Source organism: Mastigoproctus giganteus, chromosome 4 (genome assembly GCF_048544385.1).
Source record: "Mastigoproctus giganteus isolate SK-2022 chromosome 4, ASM4854438v1, whole genome shotgun sequence".
NCBI classification, from domain to species: Eukaryota; Metazoa; Arthropoda; class Arachnida; order Uropygi; family Thelyphonidae; genus Mastigoproctus; species Mastigoproctus giganteus.
In genome coordinates this window covers 23,131,767-23,157,402 of record NC_143578.1, presented here as the reverse complement: position 1 = coordinate 23,157,402, position 25,636 = coordinate 23,131,767, and the positions used below count along the sequence as shown (strand labels likewise).

Sequence of the window (25,636 nt, the reverse complement as noted above, 5' to 3'; positions counted from 1 at the left end):
AGTTTGTTATTCACCGTGTTTGTAGAGGATAAATTCCTTACTGAATTTATTTAGTAAATGAAGAGTGAAAAACGAAGTTTCTTACGTCTTTGTCCTCGAAGCGTTGGCTCACAGTGTCTCTCCCCCTCAAATTCCAGATAATTGTTGATACAGCCCGGGGTGTACTCCAAATTGAACTCGACGAAGTCCAATTCCACGTAGCAGTAGATGTTGTTGTAGCGACTGATCGTATAGCTGCAAAGAGGAGTCGTTTCGAACTCTTTTCGGCTAATGATCTCTCCCGCTATGTCGCTGACCAGCAGGTTACAGGCGTGCACAGCTGGCACCGCTAAATAAAAAAAAAAAAAGGAAAATTAATTGGGATCACTGATAATAACCTAAATTGCATTTCTATGAATTCAACTAGCTAAAGTTATTTATAAATAAGAGTGTTAAGAGATTCTTCGAGCAATTCTACCACGTAATCCATATTTAATATTATTAGTTTAAAGATACACTAAATGCATTATAACTCTATCTTTTCTTTCTTTCTTCTCTTTTTATCTTTCTTTCTTTCTTCTCTTTTTATCTTTCTTTCTTTCTTCTTTCTTCTCTTTTATCTTCTTTCTTTCTTCATCTTTCTTTCTTTTCTTTCTTCTATATTATTTGTTTCCCCTCCTCCTCCTCTCTCTGTCTCTCTCTTTCTGTCCTTCTACGCTCTATTCCCTCGCTTTCTCCATCTCTTTCTTTCTTTCTTTCGTCATCTTTCTCTTTCTTCTTTCCTCATATGTGTCTCCTTTCGTTCTTTCTTGTTTTTTCTCTTTCTTTCTCTCTTCATTTGTTTCTCTTTCTTTCTTTCCTCATCTCTGCTCCCTTCTTGCTCTCTCTTTTTCCCTCTCTCCTTTTGTCTCTCTGTATCTATCCCTCTCGCTTTCTCTCTCTCTCTTCCTTTTCTCTTTCTTTCTTCATCTTTCTATTTCTCTTTGTTTCATTATCTTTCTTTCTTTCTTCATTCCTCATGTCTGTTTTTTTCTTTCTTCCTTTTTCTCTTTCTTTCTCTCCACCCTCTATCTTTCTATTTGTTTCTTTCTTCATTTGTTTTTCTTTCTTTCCTTCCTGATCTCTATTTCCTTTCTTTCCCCTTCTCTCTTTCTTCCTTTCCTTCATCATCTGCCTCCATTCCTTCTTGCTTTTTCTCTTTCTTTCTCTTTGTTTCTTCCTTTCTTTCTTCGTTTGTTTCTCTTTTTCTTTCTTTTTTCCCTTCCTCATCTCTGTGTCCTTTCTTTTTTGCCTTCTCTTTATTTCTTCTTCTCTTTTTCTTCCTTTCCTTCCTTATCTCTGTCTCCTTTCTTCCTTGCTTTTTCTCTTTCTTTCTCTCCGCCCTCTATCTTTCTCTTGTTTCTTCCTTTGTTTCGTCATTTGTTTCTCTTTCTTTCTCTCCCCCTCTATCTTTCTCCCTTCATTTGTTTCTCTTTCTTTCTCTCCGCCCTCTATCTTTCTCTTGTTTCTTCCTTTCTTTCTTTTTGTTTCTTCATTTGCCCTCTATCTTTCTCTTTGTTTATTTCTTCCTTTCTTTCTCCATTTGTTTCTCTTTCTCTTTCTTTTTTTCCTTCCTCATCTCTGTGTCTTTTCTTTTTTGCTTTCTCTTTATTTCCCATTCTCTCTTTCTTCCTTTCCTTCCTCATCTCTGTCTCCTTTCTTCCTTGCTTTGTCTCTTTCTTTCTCTCCACCCTCTATCTTTCTCTTGTTTCTTCCTTTCTTTCTCTTTGTTTCTTCTTTCTTCCTTCCTTGCTTTTTCTCTTTCTTTCTCTCCGCCCTCTATCTTTACCTTGTTTCTTCCTTTCTTTCTCTTTGTTTCTTCCTTCATTTGTTTCTTTTTTGCTTTCATTTTTTCCTTCCTCATCTCTGTGTCCTTTCTTTTTTTTTTGCTTTCTATTTATTTTCCCTTTTCTGTTTCTTTCTTTCTCTGGTTGTTTACTTTCCTTCTCTGTCTCATTTTCTTTATCGCTCTCTTTCTGACTTCTGTCTTACCATCTCTTTCTTCTTCGCTCACGTTCTTCTTTTCCTTTTTTCTTTCTTTCGTTATTACTTCAAAAAGTCTTTCTTTCATTCCTCTTCATTTCCCTCTCTCTTTCATTTCTTTCATTCCTCCTCCCTCTCTCTCTCTGTCTTCTTCCTTCTTTCTTTCTAAGCCATTTTATGGGATACGCGGTGGTCCTTAGCGGTACTGACAGATAAGGGGAAGATTTGGTCGAAGAGAATAGGGAAATTTAAATAAGGAAGTTTGCCACTTTGGATGCACAGAGCATTACACACACAGACGAACAGATAACGCATGTGAGCTATCGTGTTGAAACATGTCCGGGTTTGATAGTCACAATACAATACACTACAGTCCTAAATTGCAGGTGTCAAGGTTAACTAGGAGCTTAGGTGTTGACATCCAGGATACGGCAAATGTCACTTCAGCTGTCGCAGGGAAAGAAGTTTGTACATTATTTCACAGAAAATATAGTAGTATTGAAGTTCACCATAACTGGGGAAAGGTCAACCGGTAATTCTTTCTCTTATTAACCCCTCAGTACTTTCAATTAAACACACTGTTTGCATCCAATCACAGCCAACGATAATCTTCAACACACGTGATATTTGAAGGTGTCATAAGGTACCAGATTGTATCGAAAATATGTGAGAAATTATCTCCAATTTGTTTCTTAGGATTTAATAAACCTTTTATGCGTGTTCCATAATCGATTTACACAGGTTTTAGTTGGTAGAAGAACCGTCATCCCTATTTAGCCGGGATGGAAAAGACCTGAGCTCGAGTCCCGTCCATGACTTGAGGAATTTTTATGGGGCTTTTTCACAACGTAGCCGAATTAGTCGGTCCCAGGCTAAGGTAGCATGGTTTTTTCTCCCGGAAACTCGGGTTTTTCGTCAAGCAAAACAGAAAATAATCGACCTCAGAACGCGTGCAATTTACAGACAAATGCGGATCAATATGGCCTTAGTCGCAGATACTCCTAAAATCCTACAAGAACAACAACTAGGAAAAGGACCTGTCAAAACTTTAAATTATGCATTTTTTTTCTACATCCATTTAAACCATAGCATATCCATAGTGCAAGATTTTGTGGTACGATATTTATTATTTATTACTCCGATTCAATACATAGGTCTGTACCACGTACAGCAAGTTGCTGGAAAGTCTAGTTACGTTAATTAGGTCACTAAAAGACGATTAGTGAACCGAACGCAGTTAGGAAAACAGATAATGGATGTCATTAAAGAGAAAATGAATAAGATCGGTAACCTTCCGTAATTGGTGTGGTAAAGTTTCACATTACTCATTTCGTGTTGCTAATGAATTCAACAGGTTTTGCTCGTTGATCTTTACAGAAGAAAGATCCTTTATAGCGATTAAGCTGCTGAGAGGTATAAAATTAGAGAGATTGAAATTACAGATGATTGTTTAATCATTAAACTTTAATGGAAATTCAAAACCTAAAGGCAAGTAAGACTCCTGGAATTGGTGAAATCAGGTCTTTCACCAGATTTCACCAATTCCAGGAGTGGTGAAATCAGGTCTTTTCCACCACACCGGGTGGAAAAGACCTGAGTTCGATTACGGGAGGAATTTTTTGAGCCTTTTTCACAACGTGGCTGAGTTAGTCGGTCACAAGCGAGGTTAGCATGGTTTTTTCTGACTAAAACTGGAGTTTTTCATCCAGAAAACAGAAAATCGACCTCAGAACACATGCAATTTATAGGCAATAAGAAGCAAATGGATTTGGTTGCTGATGCTCCATCGCTGATGATGAAATTCTACAAAAACAACAACCATATATTTCCTCTGGAGACAATTACAGAACGCTCTTTTAGAAACGGCAAATTTATTTACTTTGAACCAAAGTAACTAATATCGTTTTCAATCAAACAACATCACCTGGTACATGAGCACGTTATTATACTTACCACTGAGATCGTGACATTCGGTGAGTTGATCAATTCGGAGGTTGAAACCAGAATGGGTAATCTGGTTGTCAGAATGGAACGAAAACACAATCTCGGGTTCGTTGAATGGGTATTCGCCTGTAATGAAAGGTTAACAAGCAGAAGATGAAATATATCGTGATTTAAAATTGTTTTACAAATTAAAGTAATTTGTAAAAATTCCTAAAGAGGGAGTAATTGTGCTTTAGAATGTTATTTCAACTGTAATACAACGTGAAATGAAATAAATTTACAAATTAAAGCACTTTGGGGAAAATTCCGAAAGAGGGAGCAATTGTGCTTTAGAATATTATTTTCAACTTATCTACGCATTTGTGGATATGGATTGTTTTAAAATCTTTGAATTATGATTAAATGGCTGTTTAATTTTTATTTTAATTTAATTAATTTTAATTTAAAGGTGCGAGGTACAGAATACTTACGCGTGGTATCGGGAATCACTGTCCCACATAACGTGATTTCTGCGAGAGCGAGAAAATCCCGAGAACAGTTGGGACTTGGTTCGATGTCGAAGTGGAGGAAGGTGACCCGGAACGCACAGACGTCGTCTGTCGCACGCTGTACGTAGTAATAACAAAGTTCGTCGTTGGTGTACGGATCGGGAAAGCCGGGACTTTCGATGAAAAATGTTCTGTCGGAGAAATCTTTTCCACACATGGCCACCGACACTGGAAAAAAGAAAGAAAGAAAGAAATCATAGGATGGTTTAGAAGATAAATGCTACATAAGAAGTATTCCAATAAAGAAATAAAGTTATTTTGACCATGTTTTTTTTTTTAAAAAAAAGAAGTTAAGGGGATATTACTCGCTAAGGACCCCTCAGTTGCTGTGAATTCACGCGTGGATGTATTTACCAACTTCCAGGAAATTATAAATCTAACTGCGACTGCATCTCAAATGATCAAACATTTAATGCTGTTTCACAGTTAGTGGTTTTTTGTTGTTGTAGGGTTCTAGGCGCATAAGACCATAAGGCGCTATATATGTTACCTTTTTAAAGTGTGTTCACGGCCGATTTGCGTGGTGAAGAAACCGGAATAACTTATGGGGAGGAGCCTCACTCTCACTTCGCCTGACATCGGTTACTTGTAACCTCCATTGAAGAGAATTTTAGAAATTCTCTCCAGTCCAGACATCTCTAAACGAGTGACAAGTGGCATATTTGCTATACTGTCACGGAGTATCATGGTGAAAATGAGTGGACAGAGAGAAAGAAAGAAGGAAAGAAAGAAATATAGGACAGAAGAAAGAAAGAAAGAAAGAAGATAAGGAGAGAAGAAAGAAAGAAGGAAAGAAAGCAAAAAAAGAGAGAAAGAGGAGGAGAAAAGAAAAAAGAGAACGGAGAAAAAGAAAGAAAGAGGGGGAGGAAGGAAAGAAAGAAAGAAAGGTGGAAGTAAGGAAATAAAAGAAAAAAGAAAGAAAGAAGGAGAGAGATATGGAGAAAGAAAAAGCGAGCGAGAGATAAAGAAAGAAACAAGTAAGGGAGAAAAAGAAAGAAAGAAAAAAGAGGAAGAGAGAAAAACAAAAACAACAGAGAGAGAGGGGGGAAGAAGAAAACAAAGAATAGAAGAGGAAAGAAAAAAAAAAGGAGTGAGTTGAGATGAGAGAGAGAAAGAGAGAGAGGGAAGAAAAAAATGACAGAAAGAAAAAGAAAGGGGAGGAGATGGAAAGAAGGTAGGACGAGGAAAGGAAGAATGCGAGTTAAGCCAAGGCAGAGAGAGTTGTTGAGAAAGAAATAATGAAAGCGAGAGAGAGAGAGAGAGAGAGAGAGAGAGAGAGAGAGAGAGAGAGAGGATAGGTTAGAAAGAAAGGGAGAGAAGGAGAAAAGAAAGAAATATTGAACAGAAGAAAAGAAGATAAGGAGAGAAGAAAGAAAGAAGGAAAGAAAGCAAAAAAGAAAGAAAGAGGAAGAGAAAAGAAAAAAGAGAAGGAAAGAAAGAAAGAAAACAGAGAAAAAGAAAGAGGAGGATGGAAATAAAGAATGAAATGAAGGAAAAAGAAAGAAAGAAAGAAAGAATGAAAGAAGGAGAGAGATATGGAGAATGAAAAAGCAAGCGAGAGATAAAGAAGGAAACAAGTAAGGGAGAAAAAGAAAGGAAAAAGAGGAAGAAAGAAAAACGAAAAGAACAGAAAGGAATAAACAGAGAGAGAGAGAGAGAGAGAGAGAGAGGGGGGGGGAAAGAAGAAAACAAAGAATAGAAGAGGAAAGAAAGAAAAGGAGAGAGAGAGAGAAAGAGAGAGAGAGGAGAAGAAAAAGTGGCAGAAAGAAAAAGATAAAGGGGAGGAAAAGGAAAGAAGGTGGGAGGAGGGGAAAAGAAAGAAACGGAAGAAAGGAAGAATGCGAGTTGAGTCAAGGCAGAGAGAGTTGTTGAGAAAGAAAGAAAGAAGGAAAGAAAGCAAAAAACAGAGAAAGAGGAGGAGGTGAAAAGAAAAAAGAGAAGGAAAGAAAGAAAGAAAAAAGAGAACGGAGAAAAAGAAAGAAAGAAAGAAAAAAGAAAGAAAGAAAAGAAGAAGAAAAAGAAAGAAAGAGGAGGAAGGAAAGAAATAAAGGAGGAAAGAAGGAAGGAAATAAAGAAAGAAATAAAGGAAAAAAGAAAGAAAGAAAGAAGGAGAAAGATATGTAAAAAGGAAAAGCGAGCGAGAGATAAAGAAAGAAACAAGTAAGGGAGAAAAAGAAAGAAAGAAAAAAGAGGAAGAAAGAAAAACAAAACGAACAGAATGGAGGAAACAGAGAGAGAGAGAGAGAGAGGGGGGGGGAAAGAAGAAAACAAAAAAAAAAAAATAGAAGAGGAAAGAAAGAAAAGGAGTGAGTTGAGATGAGAGTGATTTTTACTACAAAAAAGCAGTAAAAATCGAAATAAAGTTTTCGATTAACTGTGAAAATTGGCATTTGAAAAAAATTCTGTCCGCAGTGCTTCCAATGATACGTAGAAAGATCAACTTTCCACCACACAGTTCTCTTCCATCTTAAGCACCAAAAGGCCAAATAATTTTGGCCACTTACCAAAGTCACATTTCAGCACTATGGTTGCCCAAACATCCGTCTCTTTGAAATTCTTTTAAGAATAATCTGTTATAAACACGATTTGAATGTCCCAAATTCGCGCCCCTGGTCCCATCAATCCATAAACTTCAACTAACAACAAAAGAAAAAAAGTGGATATCCGAGGAAATTCGATAACAGTTCAGATAAGAAACGAAATAGTTACTGAAAACCGAATTCGAAACCAGGAAAAATATTGCAACGTAATTGACGAACATATCCAATGGAAATCAAACACCCGATTGGAAATTCAGCAGACCGACAGATAGAGCAGAATCCTCGAAGATGAAGAAATTATGTTTCTGGACCAATGAAATACCTTCGTTCCTTCCCGTGTTTATTGCATTTAATAAACCATCATGGAACAGTGCCAAAGATCTTTAATGAAGAGTCTTGGGTGTCAGCGATACGTGGATTAAAGTGACACGAGTGGGGCAAGCCATTTTCCAAGGGCGCGCGTTTCTGTTTGGTGCCCACTTTCTCCACAACAAAGCGATTGCTGCCCTTGACACAGATAGTCGCTGAAACAGATCAGAGAATCCATCAATGGTTGAGGTGTATGCGTGCCACGTCTGACCCGGTCGACTCACACTGTCGACATTGCTCATCTAGGGCGAAGAAGGCGAGAGTAGAACGTGCGCATCGCGAGTTCTTCCATCCTCACGTGGCCGCTAGTGCAGAACACCTGAACCAATTTACTCGCCTAATCCTCGTGCAGTCCTTGAACGAAGAGGGGCAAATGAAGAGGCAGGTAACGCATGCGCACTCCCCCTCTCCAAAAATCAAAGCGTAGAATCGTCATCTCTAAGAATTATTGACCCTGTGACCGCAAAAATGTAATCGCAAACAACTGTATGGATTTAAAGCGCCATCTGTCGGTATCAATTGTAAACATTATCCAACAGTTCAATTATTGCATTTAGATTTAATTTTATTGTAGATAAATGGCCAACTTTTTTCGTTTTTATTTATTCGGGATGAATCCTTTCCAGAACAAAATGGAAATGCATCTACTAGTTGAAATTTGAGACCATACCACATCCTCCATACAGACCCGATCTTTCACTTTCTGATTTTCACGTGCTTGGTCTAGTTACACCATCGTCAGCATCATGACACCGACTCTCTGTCCAGATTAACAATTACTGTAGGTTTAGCAAAGTATGCACTCGTTGGGCAAAAAATAAGAAAGCTTTTGCAATTGGAGTCAACCGATAATTAAAAGTACGGTTTGCAAATGTAGTTGTCGCATGGTGTGATCACAAGGGAATGATCACAAGTTCCATGGTATCAAATAAATATTCTACGCTTTCCTAGAGCTTCGTAGTCGATTGGATCATGAAGAAGACGGTGATCTTTTCCATTTTCCAGGTGGTGAATGATGGCATATTAGATTTTTATTCCATTACAAGGATATCTGATAATACTCCTTTGGGAAAGAATTTACTTGCAAGGTCGTGGAAGGCCTTACTGAGTCGGAAATTGCCAAGTGTACTTCAATACACTCTTTGTATTCTCTTTATTATATATCTTTGGTGTGTCCAGACAAAAGACAACATACATTAATCATTATAAAAACAATAATATCACACGCATTAGGCCTATTACTCAAAATGGATTTTGTGAATATCTTTTTGTGCATTTCTGTTTTTTATTCTTAATTATCCTCTGTCCAAACCCATGTCCATCAGTTGATGAATGGAGATCCAGCAGAGATACCAAACAAGCAAAGTTGTCTGAAAGAGCTATTAGAAATGCCTTTCCAATTTCTAAAAGACATCGGTGGCAAATGCCAAAAGAGGTAAAAATTCAAATAAAAGACTTTGTCGAGCCAATCTGTCACCACCCTCACTAGCAAGAAAATTGCCGCTTACCTGCTTAGCGATATAAATTATAACCCCACACCCATCTGCCATTGTCCCCTTAATAAACCTTCAACTAATTAGCCAACTTTTCTTTCCTTCTATAGACTTCACGCCATGCGCGGTGAAGGTTAAAATCCCACAGTACCGCTTCTTAGTTAATCCATACTTTCTGGAAGCTTGTTTCCCCCCTGAAACCCCCATCACTGTCAACTCCCTTAACAAATAAACCTTTAAATAGAAGCGGAAATCCTTTCACCCATGACAAAAAGTCATGCGCCCTCAGCACGTTTGGGCATAGTGTGGTGGCAGTGAAGCAGTCGCTTTTCAAGCACCCATCCAAAGCCACCCACTGTCACCGTTTCTTAGAATCTCCGGATGTTGAACCAGTGTCAATGAAGCTGACGAAGGAAATCTCCGAACCATGAAAGACGACAGAAAAGGACAGGGTTATATTACTTTCGTTTCTTCCAACCTACGGGAAATATCTGCTTCTTCGTCTTCGAAAAATCTTTGTTTCTGTAATAAAAGAAGAAAAAAACATGGACTCTGGAATTTTCTGTTTTTCATTTTGGAGTTATCTGTAGATGGATGAAAAGCCTTCATTTTAGTTAAACACATTATGAAGATGATGCTAATTATCAGAATTATTAGTTCCGAAAGTTACCACCAGGGCTCGCTCTGGTCAGTTGAATGCAATGAGCGTCATACACTAATTATTAAATGCACAAGTGGCTTCAGTAATCCTGTGAACCATTGTATGATTCGAAGCTATGAATCATAGTTGATAAACCACACACCAGGTGGCGTAGCTGTTTAAGTATTAACATAAAGGTTGATTGCTGCCTTTAAAATTTGACTAATTCCATCATTCGATGCCGCCATATTTATTATGTAAACAACGCCAAAATTGACATTTTTGGCCAAAATTAACATTAACGCCCACTCTAGCGGTGGCGACTTTTGGAACTAATTCTTTGCTGAATCGTCGTCTGCGTAGTCGCCATATTAAAATTAAAGTTTTGCATTAGTAGGTGAACGTTATTTATAGAGGCGCTGCATAAATAAAGAGTTTTATTATGTGAACATCGTCAGTATATCAAAAGATGGAGTCGCTTCTACCAAAAGATGGAGTCGTTTACACAAAAAAACAAGGTTCGAAATAAATACAAAACCATGTTAATACTACAATTATAGTACAATAAAATGGTGGACATGACACATTTTCCTAAAGAAGAAGAGGATAAATCATTTTTATCGTTCCAAAATCATGACACCAAACTAACTGGAGGACAGAGACTTAACAACATGCAACAACAATGGATTTTTGAGGTGTCTGATGACACTTCGTTACACGCCACTGAGAGCATGCGTGTTTGTTGAAATCTACTTGACAGGAAATGGTTTTGTCACGTGATTGGCTGTGGGAAACAATTGAGAGGAATTATGAGTCAGCATGGTCACACGAGTTTAGTTGCCTTTGCCACTTTGCTCACTATGAAATTATATTCTTACCCGCATCTCGTGGTAGCATGTCGGTTGCGTTGATTGGTTCAATGATACTGTTGCTCGAGAGGTCATTATGGGCTATTGTTGTCGAACCAGACGAGGTGGCAGTGGTCGTGGTGATGATTGTGGACGATTTTCTTGTTATTGCAACGGCTGTGGTGCTTGCAGCGGGGACGAGGGGTGTCGATTTTATGGCTTTCGTAAGGTTCAGCTCCTGAAAGGAAACGTTAATGGAATTAGCAATCAGAAAGCAGGGCCCTCTCACAAAAGGTAACCATTAACAGTGCACCTGAGAGCAGAACAATGAACAGAGTTGAACAATAATAAGGAATCCAACAATAAGATAAACATTGATGTAGATTTAAACATTAAATTCATGTGTACAAAAGAGGTATGCATTAAGTTACTGGTAAAACAAATAATAAATTAACTAATTGGAGAATAGAAAATAGTAAAACTAATAATAATAAACTACAATAATTAGATGAGTGCTAGTCACTTTGCAGTTGAAGAGAAGAGGCAAACTTGTGGATGGAGTTCATCAGTGATTGGGAGTTGTCAAAGAAGTCAATGAGAGAGTCATTTGCTGATTCTGTTCAGTGGACTGAACTTCATAAAGTCAGGATTCGGAGAACTATAGTTTTATAAAGGATGACAGCATACCTGTAGTTTTTGAACTTGTAGGTGTTCCGTTTGATAAATCCCAGTGTTTTGAATGCTGATGATTTTAAGGACATGGGCATCAAATTTAGTATTGCTGGAGAAGAGAATCCCCAAGTCGTGATCATCGAAAGGTGTGACCAAGTTAAACTTGGTCACACCTTTCGATGATCACAGAGTTAATAGTGTACTCCGTGTTTATTAGTTGTGGAGACCTGCAGGTGAGAAAGGGTTTATTTTTCGAGGGGTTAGCAGACAAGCCATTCAGGGATAGCCACAGAAAGAATTTATTGAGGGCGCATTGAAGCTGTTGAGAATCGATAATCTCCTTCACTGCTGAGTAGATCTCAATATCATCTGCATAGAGAGCAACTTGAACATTAGTGGTGTCGATGAAAGAAGGAAGATCATTTATGAACACAATAAAAAGTAGAGGACCTAGGGGAGGGGAGCCTTGAGGTACTCCACTTAATGGTATGAAATGGTCCGAGTTCACTTGATATGATAACGCTCAAGAAACGATGCGTAATATAGCACCGTATCCATGAGAGCAAAGGGTCACGGATGCCATATAGCTTGAGTTTTTCCAGAAGTTGTTCGTGCGGGACTTTATCAAATGCCTTAGATCTATCTGTGTAAATTGAATCAACTTGAAGGTGGTTATCAAGAACTTCAGAGGTGTATTGCCAGAAAGGAAGCAAATTTTTGACCGCTGACTTGCCACTGCAGAAACCATTGATTCTGGTCAATGGAAGGCCTGAAGAATTCGAAGAGATGTTTATGTACTGCTGTGTCGAAGAGTTTAGCCAGGCTGTTTTGCAAGGATATGGGTCTGTAATCAGTTATTGATTACAGATCCTTTTTTGAAAATTGGAACTATATTAACCTGCTTAAAGTGCTTAGGATACTTCCCCAGCCTGAGGTATAAAGAAATTCTGGAATGAAATTAATAATTAAAATAGAGCGCCCTCTCACAACTCTTATACAAACAAAAAAAATAAAATTTTAAAAATTATTCAACGTTGCGATTTTTTATCACATTTATTTTCTCAAAGGAGGTGTGGACTCCTTGATTGGTTAAACTTATGCGATTATTTTTCACGCTAATTGAAAATACGAAAGGTTGTTGGGACTTTAGTGCTGTTGATGCCCTAAGGGATCGAATGACGAAAACAAAAAGCTCTGTTTTGTTTATTTTTTTCAGTTTTTCACTTGAACCGGGAATGTGTACAGTAGGAGCAGATCTTTTGCGTGATAGAGAGTGGAAAGAATCAGTGAAAGTAGGCTCGTTGATTAACCATTCTTTTCTGGATTGGGTCGAAGGATTTCATGAAGGTTTTTCATGCAGAGAAGAGAGGAAGCACAAGACCAAACTCGGGAAGTTTGGTCTTGTGCTTTGCCTTCCGTGATAATTTTAAACTCTGTGCGAATAATAAGAAACCAATTCACTGATTATTACATTTTTAACACGTAAATAAGAAACTTAAGTATCTTGAACGATACTTAAGAAGTATCTTAAGTATCAATTTTCCAAGAATTTAAGGACTTCGCTCCTTCTACTTTTAGGCTACTACTTAACCACGATGTTTATAAATGTACAGTTCTGTTCAAATTAAGTGAAACAGCTACTATTGAGACCACTTTCCCTTTTTAACTCAGACGAAAGAAAAGATGAAATCTTTATATATATTTTTGGTGTGAAATTTCAGGCACCTTGTTCATCTGACTAATTAAACATGTGGCTTTTTTCTCTTTCTTTAGTTGAAAAACTATGAAAAATTTTAAAGTAATAAGATTTTTTCGGCATTTAACAACACCAGCATCGTATAATGGGCCTCAGTATTTGCACTTTCATGGTCCTGTTCGGGTATCGAGAATGCTTGACGAATGCATACTACTGGAGTCTGCTGTCTCAACTGTGTAGTTGGGAGGAGGTGTCATAGTCTGTTGATGTTTCCCGTGGTATCCAATCGATCCCCTAGTTGCAGTGCATGAAACCATAAGTGTTACATCCTGCGTTGATGTTCTTACCATTTGAAAGTTTAAGGAGGATGATAAACGCGTTTAGCCGAATCTGATCTCAAGCATGAGAAGGAGTTTTTCTCCATGAGCTATTTCGTGTTTTTCAACTAACACTAAATGAAAATTAGTCCTTAAACACAATCTCTGGTGCAGCTAAAATGATAATTTAACATCCTTAATCCTGTATTTAAATATGGATGGAGAAATTAATTTCATTTTTCTTTTTTCCACCATCTTCCTACCAGAAATTGATAAGTCTTCCACGACGCGTTGAAGCAGTCATTACAGGCAAGTATCATTGGGATTGGGATACCCGTGGTATTAAATTCCACTCACTTCAGTTTATTTTATTCTGTTCTTTCTTGTACAAAAGAATTTAAAAATTAAACAATGCTAAAAATGGTACCACATTTTTATACAGAAGAGAAATGCAAGTTGATTGTTCCCAGCAAGTAGCGCAGTGGATAGCCATGTGAAAAAATTATTCCTCTCAGGACCAAAGGAACTTTTTACATACCTTTTTATGCTGTATCCATCAGTCTTAGGCAATGGTCATCAGTCTTACACAACAGATTCCTCATTATGTTCGAAGCAGATTTTGAAACAAGCAAACCCAACTGATGTTGATTATTCTAAACATTTTAAATTAAATTCAAATTTGCGACTTCTTGATGAAAATATTTATAAACATGAAAGCGCTATGGTATTCCAGTATATTTTAATACTTTTTAATAAAAATGTATAATCTAACATCCCTCACCAATTTGGTTATTCTTCTAAGAATCCCTTCTAGAAGATCTGTGTATTTTTTAGAGGCTGCTTCCAGTCTAACTAAAATATTCCAAGTGTGGTCTCACATTCGTCTTTTCTAAAGGAATTAATGGCATCCATTTCCTTTCTCTTACTACCACATGCCTTGTAAAATTCATGTTTGGTTGTATCGCAACTAAAAATCTGTAATTTACTCCTGGATTTTTGTTTTCACCGGTGATTTTGGAGTTAAACAATTATTTACATATTTTTCTTGCTGATCATGAATGTCAGACTCATAGGTTTACAGTCTTCCATAAGTGGAGTTGTTATAAATACAACTGTCATATGAGTCAATGTCTCGCGACAGCCTCTAACTGCCCAATTCCTTTTTATCCGATTGGAGATGGACGAAGTAGGGTTTTCCCTTTTAGTTATTACAGGTTTTTCAGCTGTACAACATGCAAATCGGCAATGAACACACGCTTTCATAGATACATGAAGGTAAAAATCTCATGTCGCCATAACAATTTGAATTGTTGTACTATTCCATGGGATGTTAGGATAAATCTCTTTAATATATTTAATAAAGTCCAAGAAGTATAGGGCAACCAAAGCCTGTAGCTTCTTTGCAGTTTTTCTTCTTGCAGTCTTCGCAATCTACTTGTAATCTTCTTCGCTAATACTAAATACCTGAATTCACCATAGCCTCCCCTCCTGAAATGGAGCCCTCGTGAGAATCAGACCAAGTGCTTTATACCTGTCATTGATCCTATAATACCATTCATCCAGTTAGATCAAAAGGCTGATCCTACTTTGTTTATTGCCATTCCATGCTTTCCAGCAAGTTCAAATCATCCATAACGAGACAATTACACTAGTTTATCCATCCAAATAGCCTATTTAGGTTATTTGGATGGATTATCATCGTTTTCACAGTCATTTGGTCGTAAAACAACCCCACTGTCATTTCTTTTACTTCTAGTAATTCGGCACCATATTGGCATAGTGTTTGGGTAAGGCTCCACCTGTGGCGCCTTATCCAAGCTCTACTTCTTCCCGGGCTTCATCAGATTCTAGAAACGATCTGGTCTCTTACAGATAGCTTTTGATAAGAAACCTAATCGCCCTTCTCTAGTTGAACCATATTCGTCAAATTCTTCGAATCACTAGCTTACATCAACTAGTTAGTGATCTGAGTGCCTATTTCATAACCTCTTTCTGTGATTATGATAATTCGACGTTGCACACATGCCCACAGAGAGGGGGAAGCTGTAATCTTGGTTCATTCCACTAACTTAATTCTTTCCAGTGCCTTCTTAATCCCCCAATAACAATTTCTCCCGGACTCTTATGGTCTCCTTTAATTGCATTAGTAAATACTCTTGCAGTTCTGTTCAAATTAATTTTATCTTTATTAAAGAAGTTTTCAAAATTTATCCCTATAGGGATTATAAGACAGCCTTGTCTGAAATTAAGAGACAAAGCTGTCCTATAATCGCTCTTGTTGTGTTTGGGCCGAATTAGAGAAACTATAATGTTTTGGCCTACCTCGTGCATGTTGTCTGCCTGAACTTATGCGATCTAAATCAGTTCGTTTTTAAAGCAGTTATGGGTATGCTCAAGAAAATTGCCTTCGATCGAATCTGGTTTTGAATCATCTTGTTCCTAACATTGAAAACAGTATTTGGAGTCGAAGGGAAAAGTATTTTGAAAGTAAAAATGTAAAATTCACGTCATACAGTAGGTTCTTCCTTGAATTATCAGTCTCATTACTTAATGAATTCCTACTCCCTTACCATGATTTACCACTTTTAGAATTCAAATTAAATTTGTTTTGGTCTGGTAGGTTTTTAGTCAGACCATACACCAACTCTTTAATGCATTTTCAAAGAGGTGGTGGAGAGATAAATATCTAAAACAATTATAATCGAGGCAGCAGTGGTACTTTTATTGCCACTGGACCAACAAAAAGGATTTGAACCTCCTTAACAAATGGAAAATTAAGAATATCTCCAACTGAGGAGAGGAAATTAGGTATGCTTCTGTTACTTTGATATGTAAATGGTCAAGACGTGACCAGAATGTTATGGAGTGCGTGTCATTTGGTAGAAAAATATCTTTAAAACGATTGGACACTTTCTTAGCGGAACTGAAAGCCATATCCTGTGTCTTGTTAGTGATACTTGAAAAGCGAACATAAATTGTCCAAACTGTGTCGTAATGTGTCAAAGAAATGTCATTATCTTTGTCTTTTATCAGATAATTTTTGAAGTTTTAATCAGCTTCAGAGGGGGATACTTTGCAGTCAAAAGGTTTTTTGGTTGGTACATCTTAAATGACCCTAGATCATTTGTGAATAAAATACATCTTATAGTACATTCACAGGCCAAAACTTAGATAAAAACCTTTATTCAATATAAGGTCACCTTTTTCTCGAATTGCAGGTCTCTCTGGAGTCTGCTTGGAATATGATGAGAACAGTTTTCCAAAAAGATCTGCTATAGTTTTATCACAGATTATAGGCATACCATCAGTATCTATTACCTTGATGTCAGCCTGTACACGTCTTGACATGAATTCTACTAGGTGTCTGAAGGGGGGCAAATCTAGATCTAAATTTGGCCATTCTTTCATCAAGATATTTGTCAGCAGCGTATTGTAGGTAGAGAACTGCAAAGCCTCACTGTCCTGTCCATGTTCCAGACATTCTTAATTGGATTCAGAGTTGAGGAATTTGATGACAGGAACGACGTTGGAAATCTTGAGAAAGTTCCTCAAATTCAGGTATAATTTTTTCACAGTGGACAGTTGTCGTCTTGAACGAATCCATCGCAAGCCGGTGAAAAATTAAACATTGTAGGATGAAAGTTTCTGTTATCCCATACGACGGAAAGAAATTCATTGAAGATATGGCGACCTTCTAACAGTATAAGCCACCAAGTCCGTACCAACAGAATATTCCCCCTACCATGACACCACCTCTACTCGCTTGAGTGGCGGACACAAGAAAGTCTGGATGCATGGTTTTCATGTGCAAATCGAGACTCGTTAGAAACATGATCTTTTTCCAATGTTCCACAGTCCAGTCTTGGCGTCAGCAAGCTACTCCATTTGAATTTTCAATTATTTTAAAGAAAGCAATTACTTTTTTATAAGTGTAAGACTCCCAAATTGCTGATTCTTCAACTCCTGCCTCATAGTTCCGTTGGAAACTGGTCTCTCGTTGCCTAAATAGAATATTTACGTAATTTGCTACGTAGTGGACCTTCGATTCTGACAAACAATCGCCCTTTAAATTCCTGCGATCTTGTTCTTGGAGTACCGTCTTTCTTCTTTTTAGCTACATTCTACTTTCTTTTTCCACTCGTTGTTTTGCAATAGCTGCTTTCGACACGCCAGTGGTTTCTCTTGTTTTTCAATTGTGGCTCCTGCTGAATGTGATCCAATAATAACACCTTTATGAAAATCGAAAAGATCACCTGTCTTCCTCATGACTGGATCTACTAAGAAGTCCAGGATATTTATCCGATACCAGGGAACTTTTGATCATACCATGTCTGTACGTTTAATTATCTACTGACACCAAATTTACACGAACTAAATTGTCTGAACTAACTAACTATAGCCTGAACTTCTGGCTTCAACAGACTTTCTATATGTATAATCTCAAATTAAAATACACTCTTTGTGCGATTGTTTCTTTATCATATTTATCAACTTCTTTTCTCTTTGCTAAATAAAACCGGGAAATAATTATTAAGATCTAAGACTAATTAGTATTATTCGTGATTAACTTAATATTAATTGCCAATATAGCAATTACAAGGTTTCTTTCTTTCCCTTTCAGAAACCCTAGTTTTTCATCCCCGAAAAATCGTAATCCTGCCAATAGAATGCAATGGAATCAGAATTATTTGAGGGTTTTGGGAAATAAATTTTATCGGATAACTGAAACCCCACAAAATATTTATTAAATAAGCTAAAATTATTAAATTTATTTACATCTATACTGCATTCATGTTTATAAAAAGTATACCAAAGTTCTAAAATTGGGATTGAGGTTAAGAAAAAATTCAACACGAATATTAGAAAATGTAAACAAATACTATTTGTAGCGGATTCAACTTATTTCTTCTTTGTTATTCGTCTTCAGATAGACCTTGGTTAATCTGCAACTAGGATAATCGATAGTCTACTCCAAATTCAATTTTACAGACACCATTTACTAACCCTTCGATAAAGAATTAGCAAATGGTGTCTACAAAATATTAGACAATTTATAAAGTAAAAGGACATCAAAGTTATCAAATTAACTGGACACCAACCTTTACATCTTGGGTGCTGTCGATAGTATCGTTCGTACTTTGGATTCCGGGGAAGAGACACAAGCATATCACAAGGAGAGAAGACTGGGGCATCCTCGTATCCACAGTCGCTATAGTTGTTCGATGCGCGTACACCTGAAGCACCCTTTCTATCCCTCCTGAGGTTAGTGTTAGACACACACACACAACCTCACGTGAAATTCCCGGATGTTACGTCTGCCTGTGACTTACGTATCGAGTCGACAGCTCCGGTGTTAACCGACCAACCTGTCTCTCCACCCTCCGTAGATCTTCCTGGCTCATTGACGTACTCTCCCTTTCTCTTCTACGGCTGGTAAGGTTAAGATCGACACTCACTCGACTGAGACAATTGTCGGTGCCATCTGATAATAGACAGCGTCACGCTCAAGAAGTGTGTCCGGCCATTTTTTTTTTTTTTAAAGTGAAAGGGAAAAAACCGGTCTGAAAAGATGGCTGCACACTTTTAAGGTGTTTTGCTTTTTGTATCTCTTTTTTTTTTTGCCAACGTTTAGAGGTTACCAGTGAAGCCTATATTCAATAGAGTATATTTATTATAACGTTTTTTCTATACTTAATCACGCCAACAATTTCATTCAGTAATTTTGTAACCAACCAATAATTTTATTCTTATCGCATTTTCTACAATAGACAATTACCAAGTTATCAATTTTTTTATTTAATTCGCACAGAAACGTCACAAGCTAACCCCACCAAGGGGCAATTAACCAGTGTCACTAAAGTGTGAAAAAAGAACCTTCGTGGGTAGCATAGTGGTTATAATAACCGCTTCCCCAAACCAGGTGGAAAAGACCTGAATATCCCCGAATGCTGGACCAAAACCTGAATATCCTTCGGGATATTTTGGTTTTGGTCCAGAAAACAATAAATCGACCACAGAATACAGGAAATTTAAGACATTATATACACTGCCCTACCATTAATATCGGGACACCCCTCCATGGATGGGGAAACAGGTCCTATGCATGCAGTACGGGACAGAACCTGCTATAAAAATGCACACCGGGCTTAGAACAATTGCAAAAGTGCATACAAGATGACACGTTCAACAGAATTGATATTTTCCACCCGGTGTGGGGAGGACGGCAACGTTCTCGTAAGTAAGTTCCCAATGGTTAAGTGTTCCCATTCTGTGGTTTCACGAATCTACCATAAACGTTTTGTTTCTCATCTTATAAGAGAGCAGTGGCGCAGCACAGTAGTCCTGCTAACCACCCAGTTCAATTTAGGAATAGGAAGAGCAATATCCACTGGACTATGCGCCTGACATTAGCTTGTATAAGCTATGATAGTCAGCGACTGTCATGGGTATCCATTTGTGGGGGTGGGTTTAGTTATCTTTATTTTATTATTCTGAAAATCCTATTCCTCAAAGAGGCCTACAATTATATTATATTATGTTATATTTTTTTTATATCCCCTTATTTTAACCCCTCCCACTTTAACACCTGACTTGATTGATTACAGAAAATTCCCAGACTCACGGGGACCCCTAATATATTAAGGTATTCTTCCACTGGACTGGCTGAGTTTAGAAATGACAGACACACACACAAGAATGTAGAATATACAAATTTGTTTTTTATTGTCATATTATATATAAGAAAATTACAATAACCTTTAACAGAATACAGTATTTAGTTTGACACTTGTTATTTTACTAATTTTTAAATGTGTATATATCTTGTAATTTACAGTCAACCTTGTTATCAAAAGAACTACTAAATCCTAATACTTATATATATCTACATATATATCACTGTGTCTCTTCATGTTGCTCTACAAAGATTTCAGTAGGTCCGGGCATTTTTTACCCCTCACAATGCACAATCTGTCTCTTTGCTCCTTAACAGTCCATGTAAGTCAATAAACCACCATCAGCCAATGAACAGACAAAATATAATTTCATAAGTGCTCGTTTCCCAACTTATTAGGAAATACATATATATTCATTCCAGAATCCTTACTTGCAAACATGTCAACAGTCAACAATATCCAACCAATTTACTTAGTTACCTTTCCGTTCAATTAATCCACTATTTCACAATTAGGGCTAGATGCTCATTTAATTGTTTACCTGTTTAATCATTTTATACCCCAAATAAGTCATACTCACAGCAATTTAACATTCACAATAATTCAAGGACAAAAATTTTTTTCTTCCTACTACAGATTAACTTACTCTTAAATTGCATTACTCTGATCTCTATACTAAATTGAATTATCACTCCTTAAGTATTACACTCGTTCAAATATATATGTATATATATTTAGTACTTTGACATTCTCTCTTAAAATTTTATAGCGTCCTCCTAGAGTCCTTTTCATTATTACATTAGTTCCCCTTTTTACAAATTATATTCTCAGTACTTATTCTAACACTTACGCAATGGTCTGGTATTCCTCCCTGCTCGGTCTCTCTTCCTATCTGCTCGGGGTTTGGACTGGAAAGCGAAAGGTTGCTCATCCGGGGAACACAGTAATCTATCCTGGGTTTCTCTACCGGGTACTGCACGGCTGAAGATAATACCGAATCTTATCTCCTTTCTTCCTCCATCTGCGTTGCGTCCGAGGACTGGGATACCTTCCGGGTCGACTAGTCACTCAACTGCTCAATCGAGAAATTTGCCTCTAGGGCGTTTCACCATTCTTCCTCCATTGACTGCATTAACTTCTTCAAGGGAACGATACTTCCGACTCTAGACTTTCACAAAAATAAATTCTTATAATCAATTCTCCCACTACAGCTTCCATCTCCCCAGGACTGCTTCCACCACAAAAACTCCTCTCCGAATGATCAGTATCAATTTTTTCTTCCCTTCTCTCCTTTCTCTCAAATTTCCCACCGCTTTCTTCCTGGCCAATCGTTGACTTCCCTATCCTTTCCTTCGTGATCCTATTCGTCTCCCTTCATTTCCGTGGGCGTGCTTTCTTTTTCCTAGTGTGACCGAACTTCCGATAATCTGGAAAATACTGGTAATTTCTAGAAATTAAACGTAAGTTCCGGTCAGCTAAGAGAGTTTCAGGCTTTCTTTGTGACCTCACCCCCATATCCATTTCTAGTCGCCCACACCTGCTAGAGGTCGAACCGTGAAATCTATAATAGGGCCACTTCCGCACTCAGTGCCCTTTCTATAGAGTATATGCTCCTGTCTTAAGTGGGATTTGTTTCGGTCCATTATGATTGCTTTTACTGACTCGCTTAAGGAATTTTTCCATACAACCGAGATTTAACTAACTGGGAGTGTTTGGACTAACCTTCGAATTCCAGTGTTTCTTAACAAATGATACTTGACTGAAACTAACTATATATGCCACAATTAATTCTTCCAATATTTAACAAACTTTATTAAATTATTGTAAGGCTGGGTCCTTACACATTCTCACTGGTAGACAAGAAACTGCGCTTTGCATGGGCACATCAGCAACATTAAACCATCGACATGTGGAAATCTATTGTCTAGCCTGATGAACCCAATGTCCATCTTTAGCGTCCTCAATGGGCGTATCCACATTTGGAGAAAGCAACACGAGGCCATGTCACCTGGATGTACTGTTGGTGTTGAGCATGCTGGAGGTGGTGGTGGTGTTATGGTTTGGGGATTGTTTGCGTGGCATGCTCTGAGTCCTCTGATCACCGTTAATCAACGGCTCGATGGGACATCGAGCCGTTATCATCGCTGTTATCATCGCTGACCATGTACGCATGGTCAGCGATGGTACGCTGTTATCATCGCTGTTATAATCGCATGTTATCATCGCTGACCATGTACATTTTATGGCAGTGTATCAGGACAATTCCGGCATATATTTAGAAAGGCAACGCAGACATGGCACAAGGCCCTGCAGGTTGCTAACTGGTTTTGAGGAACAGGACAATGAAGTCTCCGTCCTCCGTCCACCCAACACAGTGGATCTTGTTAAGGACCTACTGGAGTAGGAACTACATGGGTAGAACTACCACATTCAATTCAATGACCATTCACCTGATAATGGATACTGGACAAATTGACCAACGCATGGGTAGAACTACCACAGGACATCCTGCAGCACTTTTTGGAATCCATGCCAATACGATAGAAAGGTAGCAGAAAGGTGTTATACGAGCAAAAACGGTCACCTCACGAGGTATTAGGTAGGTGTTGTTAAGACAAAAGCCAACTCAGTGTATATAGTGATTTTAGCAGTAGTAAACCATCCAATCCCGCTTTGAATTTAGCCAAACTTTCTGCTTTTGGGGTGTGCGGGGAAGGATTTATTGAAATGTTTGACAATGCACATCACTTGCGTGGAAGGGATGTCCATGATAGTTTTTCCAATTTTAATTTATTTTGTGTTATTTTTCTTTCTTAACCGGTGTTGATTTTCACTTATGGTCGGTGCAGGGGGAGGGAAGATTCATTGCATCATTTCAGATAGCAGTTGCGCTTTGTCTTTGCAGGATTCAGCGCTGCTTTTCCTTATTAATTTTGGCATTCCTTATTTTTTTCTATTATGTAGTTTTAATTGTTTCTTTTCTGCTTCTGCCACCTACCATTATTTTGTTATAATTCAATGTACACGAAGTTTTCTTTTTAACAATGGCGTTTAGCATATCATCATCGAAGATTTCTGATATTTTCAAAGCGTTACTGCTAATGGCTATGATCGAAGATAGAAAGGTGGCAGACAGATAGATGGTATATCGAAATGGGTGGTTGACTTTGGAACATCTTGTCATAAACCTGCAAGCTCGACTTCATGTCATGAATGGGCCAAGTCATGGTGATCATTGACCATTGAAAAAGGATCAGTAGACCGATCACCAGCAAATAAACTACCGTGACATAAACTCACATGGTAGACGAGGCATGAAAAGCTGCCAAAGAAAGATAGTACAGATGAGGGAAAGTGATGAGCCTAAGGTCATAGCATAATTCCCATAAACTCCCTGCCACAGAAAAACGCTAACAGTAGCTGTCCACAGAGTTGGTGAAGCAGTTTAGAAGATTTATAAAATCCTCTTTACACCTTAAGAAAAAGGTTTAACTAGTTATGTAAATTAGCAACATCCGTTTACTTGCGCTTGCTTCATGGCTTCTGGTAATGGGCAATGTTTTAAAGAATCCTTGCATAATATAGTGAAATATAGCCAAACTACAATTGTGACGTCATTGTTGCGTGTCGGTTCCCATTCACAAAACACTCACGTCCTCTATCGGCCAACCAATCAGAAATGTTACTGTTGTAAAACGCCAAAACTGGACCATCGTCGAAAAGACTTTAAATAACAGGGATTTAACTTAACCGGGATGAAAAACTTTCTCAATCTCGCGATGTTTTTTTAGGTGCATCGTTTAGTCAACGCTTCTGACGTAGGTTGGGGGTAAACCCAGAGCTTATCAGTACCTCCTATCTAGGAGAACATTAAAGTGTGCGGTCAAAGCAAGATGATATTACTATTGTCTTACTGTCCTATATATAGAGATTTCTTAGTCATGTTCTACTAAGACGGATACTGTCTTGTGTAACTATTAAAGGCTTTCTTCTGTTATTTTCTTCGGCACTGGATGTGGGATATTAAAACTTGCCAAGGGTCGAGTAGGGCATGGAAACAGGTGAAGGGCATTCGTCAAGTGGGTCATCCAAAGTGATGGAAAACAAAAGTTTGTATATTTTAGTTAAAGAACTACAATAATTTTGCTGCCATTGTTAGTATTGATGATTACAGTGGTCTCAGACGGTTTTTAAATTCTATACAGTGGGACCAACTGATGATGTTACCAACAGCAAATTCTAAATGGGAAGAATTTAAGGATTTGAGGAAGGATTTAGACCTACTGGAACAAGTACAGAGAAGGGTAACGAGATTGGTGAGGAGAACAAATGATTGCTCTTATCAAGAACGACTTGAGTTCTGCAAATTGCAACGTCTGGAGACTAGGCACCTGCAAGGTAATCTAATTGAAGTGTTTAAGGCTTTGAATGGTGAGAACGCTCTTTCATACATTTAGAACATTTATTGATATTGAATAAAACACCTTTCTAATATGATAATGTAATAAAATTAAACAGCCAAGAGAAAATTAAAAACGAATTGTACATCAGAATACAAGTTACAGTGTGCAGAAAATGACTGAAGAATTTAATTTAAGCAAAGAAAGACTTGTTTCCAGCCGAATTATGTGACGACAGTTGAGGAATGAGGAATTTGGCAGTATTGTTCCTGAATAAAATCCATTTCTTTCTGTAAAAAAAATTGAAACTTTGACAGGACTGGTGCTGCCAACTCAAAGACTGGACTGTTCAGTGGAAAAATATCATGTGGTCTGACGACTTTTGATTTACAATTTTTTGCACCAATGATAGAGTGAACCTCATGAAGCCAGGTATCCTGTCTGGTGTAAACAATTCAAGCAGCTGGAAGGTGGTCTTGATATGGGGTATGTTTCTTTTGGTATGGACTGGGTCCGCTTGTACTGTTAAAAGATCGTGTTGATGAATATCTTTATGCCGTATTGGACCAACTTCCCTGAATCTAACTGAGAATGTTTGGGACATGTTGGAAAGGACAATTCGGCTTCGCATTTGCCAACTGACCACAATATAGCAGCTGGCAAATATTCTGATGGAAGATTGATCAAATCTGGAGACAGACTCCATCAGATCGTTAACGAATCTGTACGAGGTTGTAAGTGTCATAAAGGGTGGTCCTACTACTTATTGAATAAAGGTTTCTAATTTTTTGGCCAGTGCAATATTTAATTTAATATCATTTGGTGTTTAAATTCTATAATTAAATACTGCCCTCATATTTATTGCAAAATTTAAACGAAGCATATCTGCATAATAATATTTAAATCTTTCCAATATTTTATTCAAAAATTCGACAACCACCTACAATAGTAGATGGCGCTCTTAGAATATTAGTTAACGCAAGGGTGGTTGTCGGATTTAAATAAAAAATGCAATTCCCTTTACGGATATAGAATTATGAGATCGCTATCTGTCTTGAATATAAAGGAGTCTCAGCGGTGGCCAATGACTGCCTTCTAATGTTTATTTAATAAGCCTTCATGAAGTGGATGGTCTGTTCCAAGCCTAGCGTATGATAGGAACTGCACGATTGAGTTGGACCTTGAAGAAACAATGAAGTCTTCGAGTTGAGAAAACTGTATGGAAGAGAGTCCTTCAAAATAGGTGAGTATTACCAGTTTTATGCACATCCTGCGAGCTGTGGTACAATGACTGGTTTCCCAAGACACAAATACTGGAACACGAGTCGCTTCACGGGTTGAAGTTTAAATCTTTTGTTGGATAAAGACATAATGATCTGGGGTGAGGGTCTAATCGTAGTTAAGAATACGTGTTTTGATCGCAACTGTTTTAAAAATTTGTACGCTTTCAGTTGGGGAAATTTACTTTTATTGAGATTTTAATCTCTGATTCCA

At 37.7% G+C, this 25,636-nt stretch overlaps 1 protein-coding gene across 1 annotated transcript in view; it reads right to left on the bottom strand.

Annotated features, from left to right (window-relative positions):
- The window catches only part of LOC150086467 (cubilin-like), a 39,070-nt gene extending 20,616 nt beyond the window's left edge, over positions 1 to 18,454 (bottom strand). Inside the window, exons 1-5 of the mRNA XM_090372175.1 lie at positions 18,168 to 18,454; positions 10,414 to 10,621; positions 4,416 to 4,661; positions 3,955 to 4,071; positions 86 to 328 (exon numbers count right to left, since the gene is read on the bottom strand). Of these exons, the coding sequence (XP_090228301.1) occupies positions 86 to 328; positions 3,955 to 4,071; positions 4,416 to 4,661; positions 10,414 to 10,621; positions 18,168 to 18,260 (907 nt within the window). The 5' untranslated portion in view covers positions 18,261 to 18,454. The remainder of the gene's footprint in view (positions 1 to 85; positions 329 to 3,954; positions 4,072 to 4,415; positions 4,662 to 10,413; positions 10,622 to 18,167) is intronic.
- Positions 18,455 to 25,636: the final 7,182 nt, after the last annotated feature.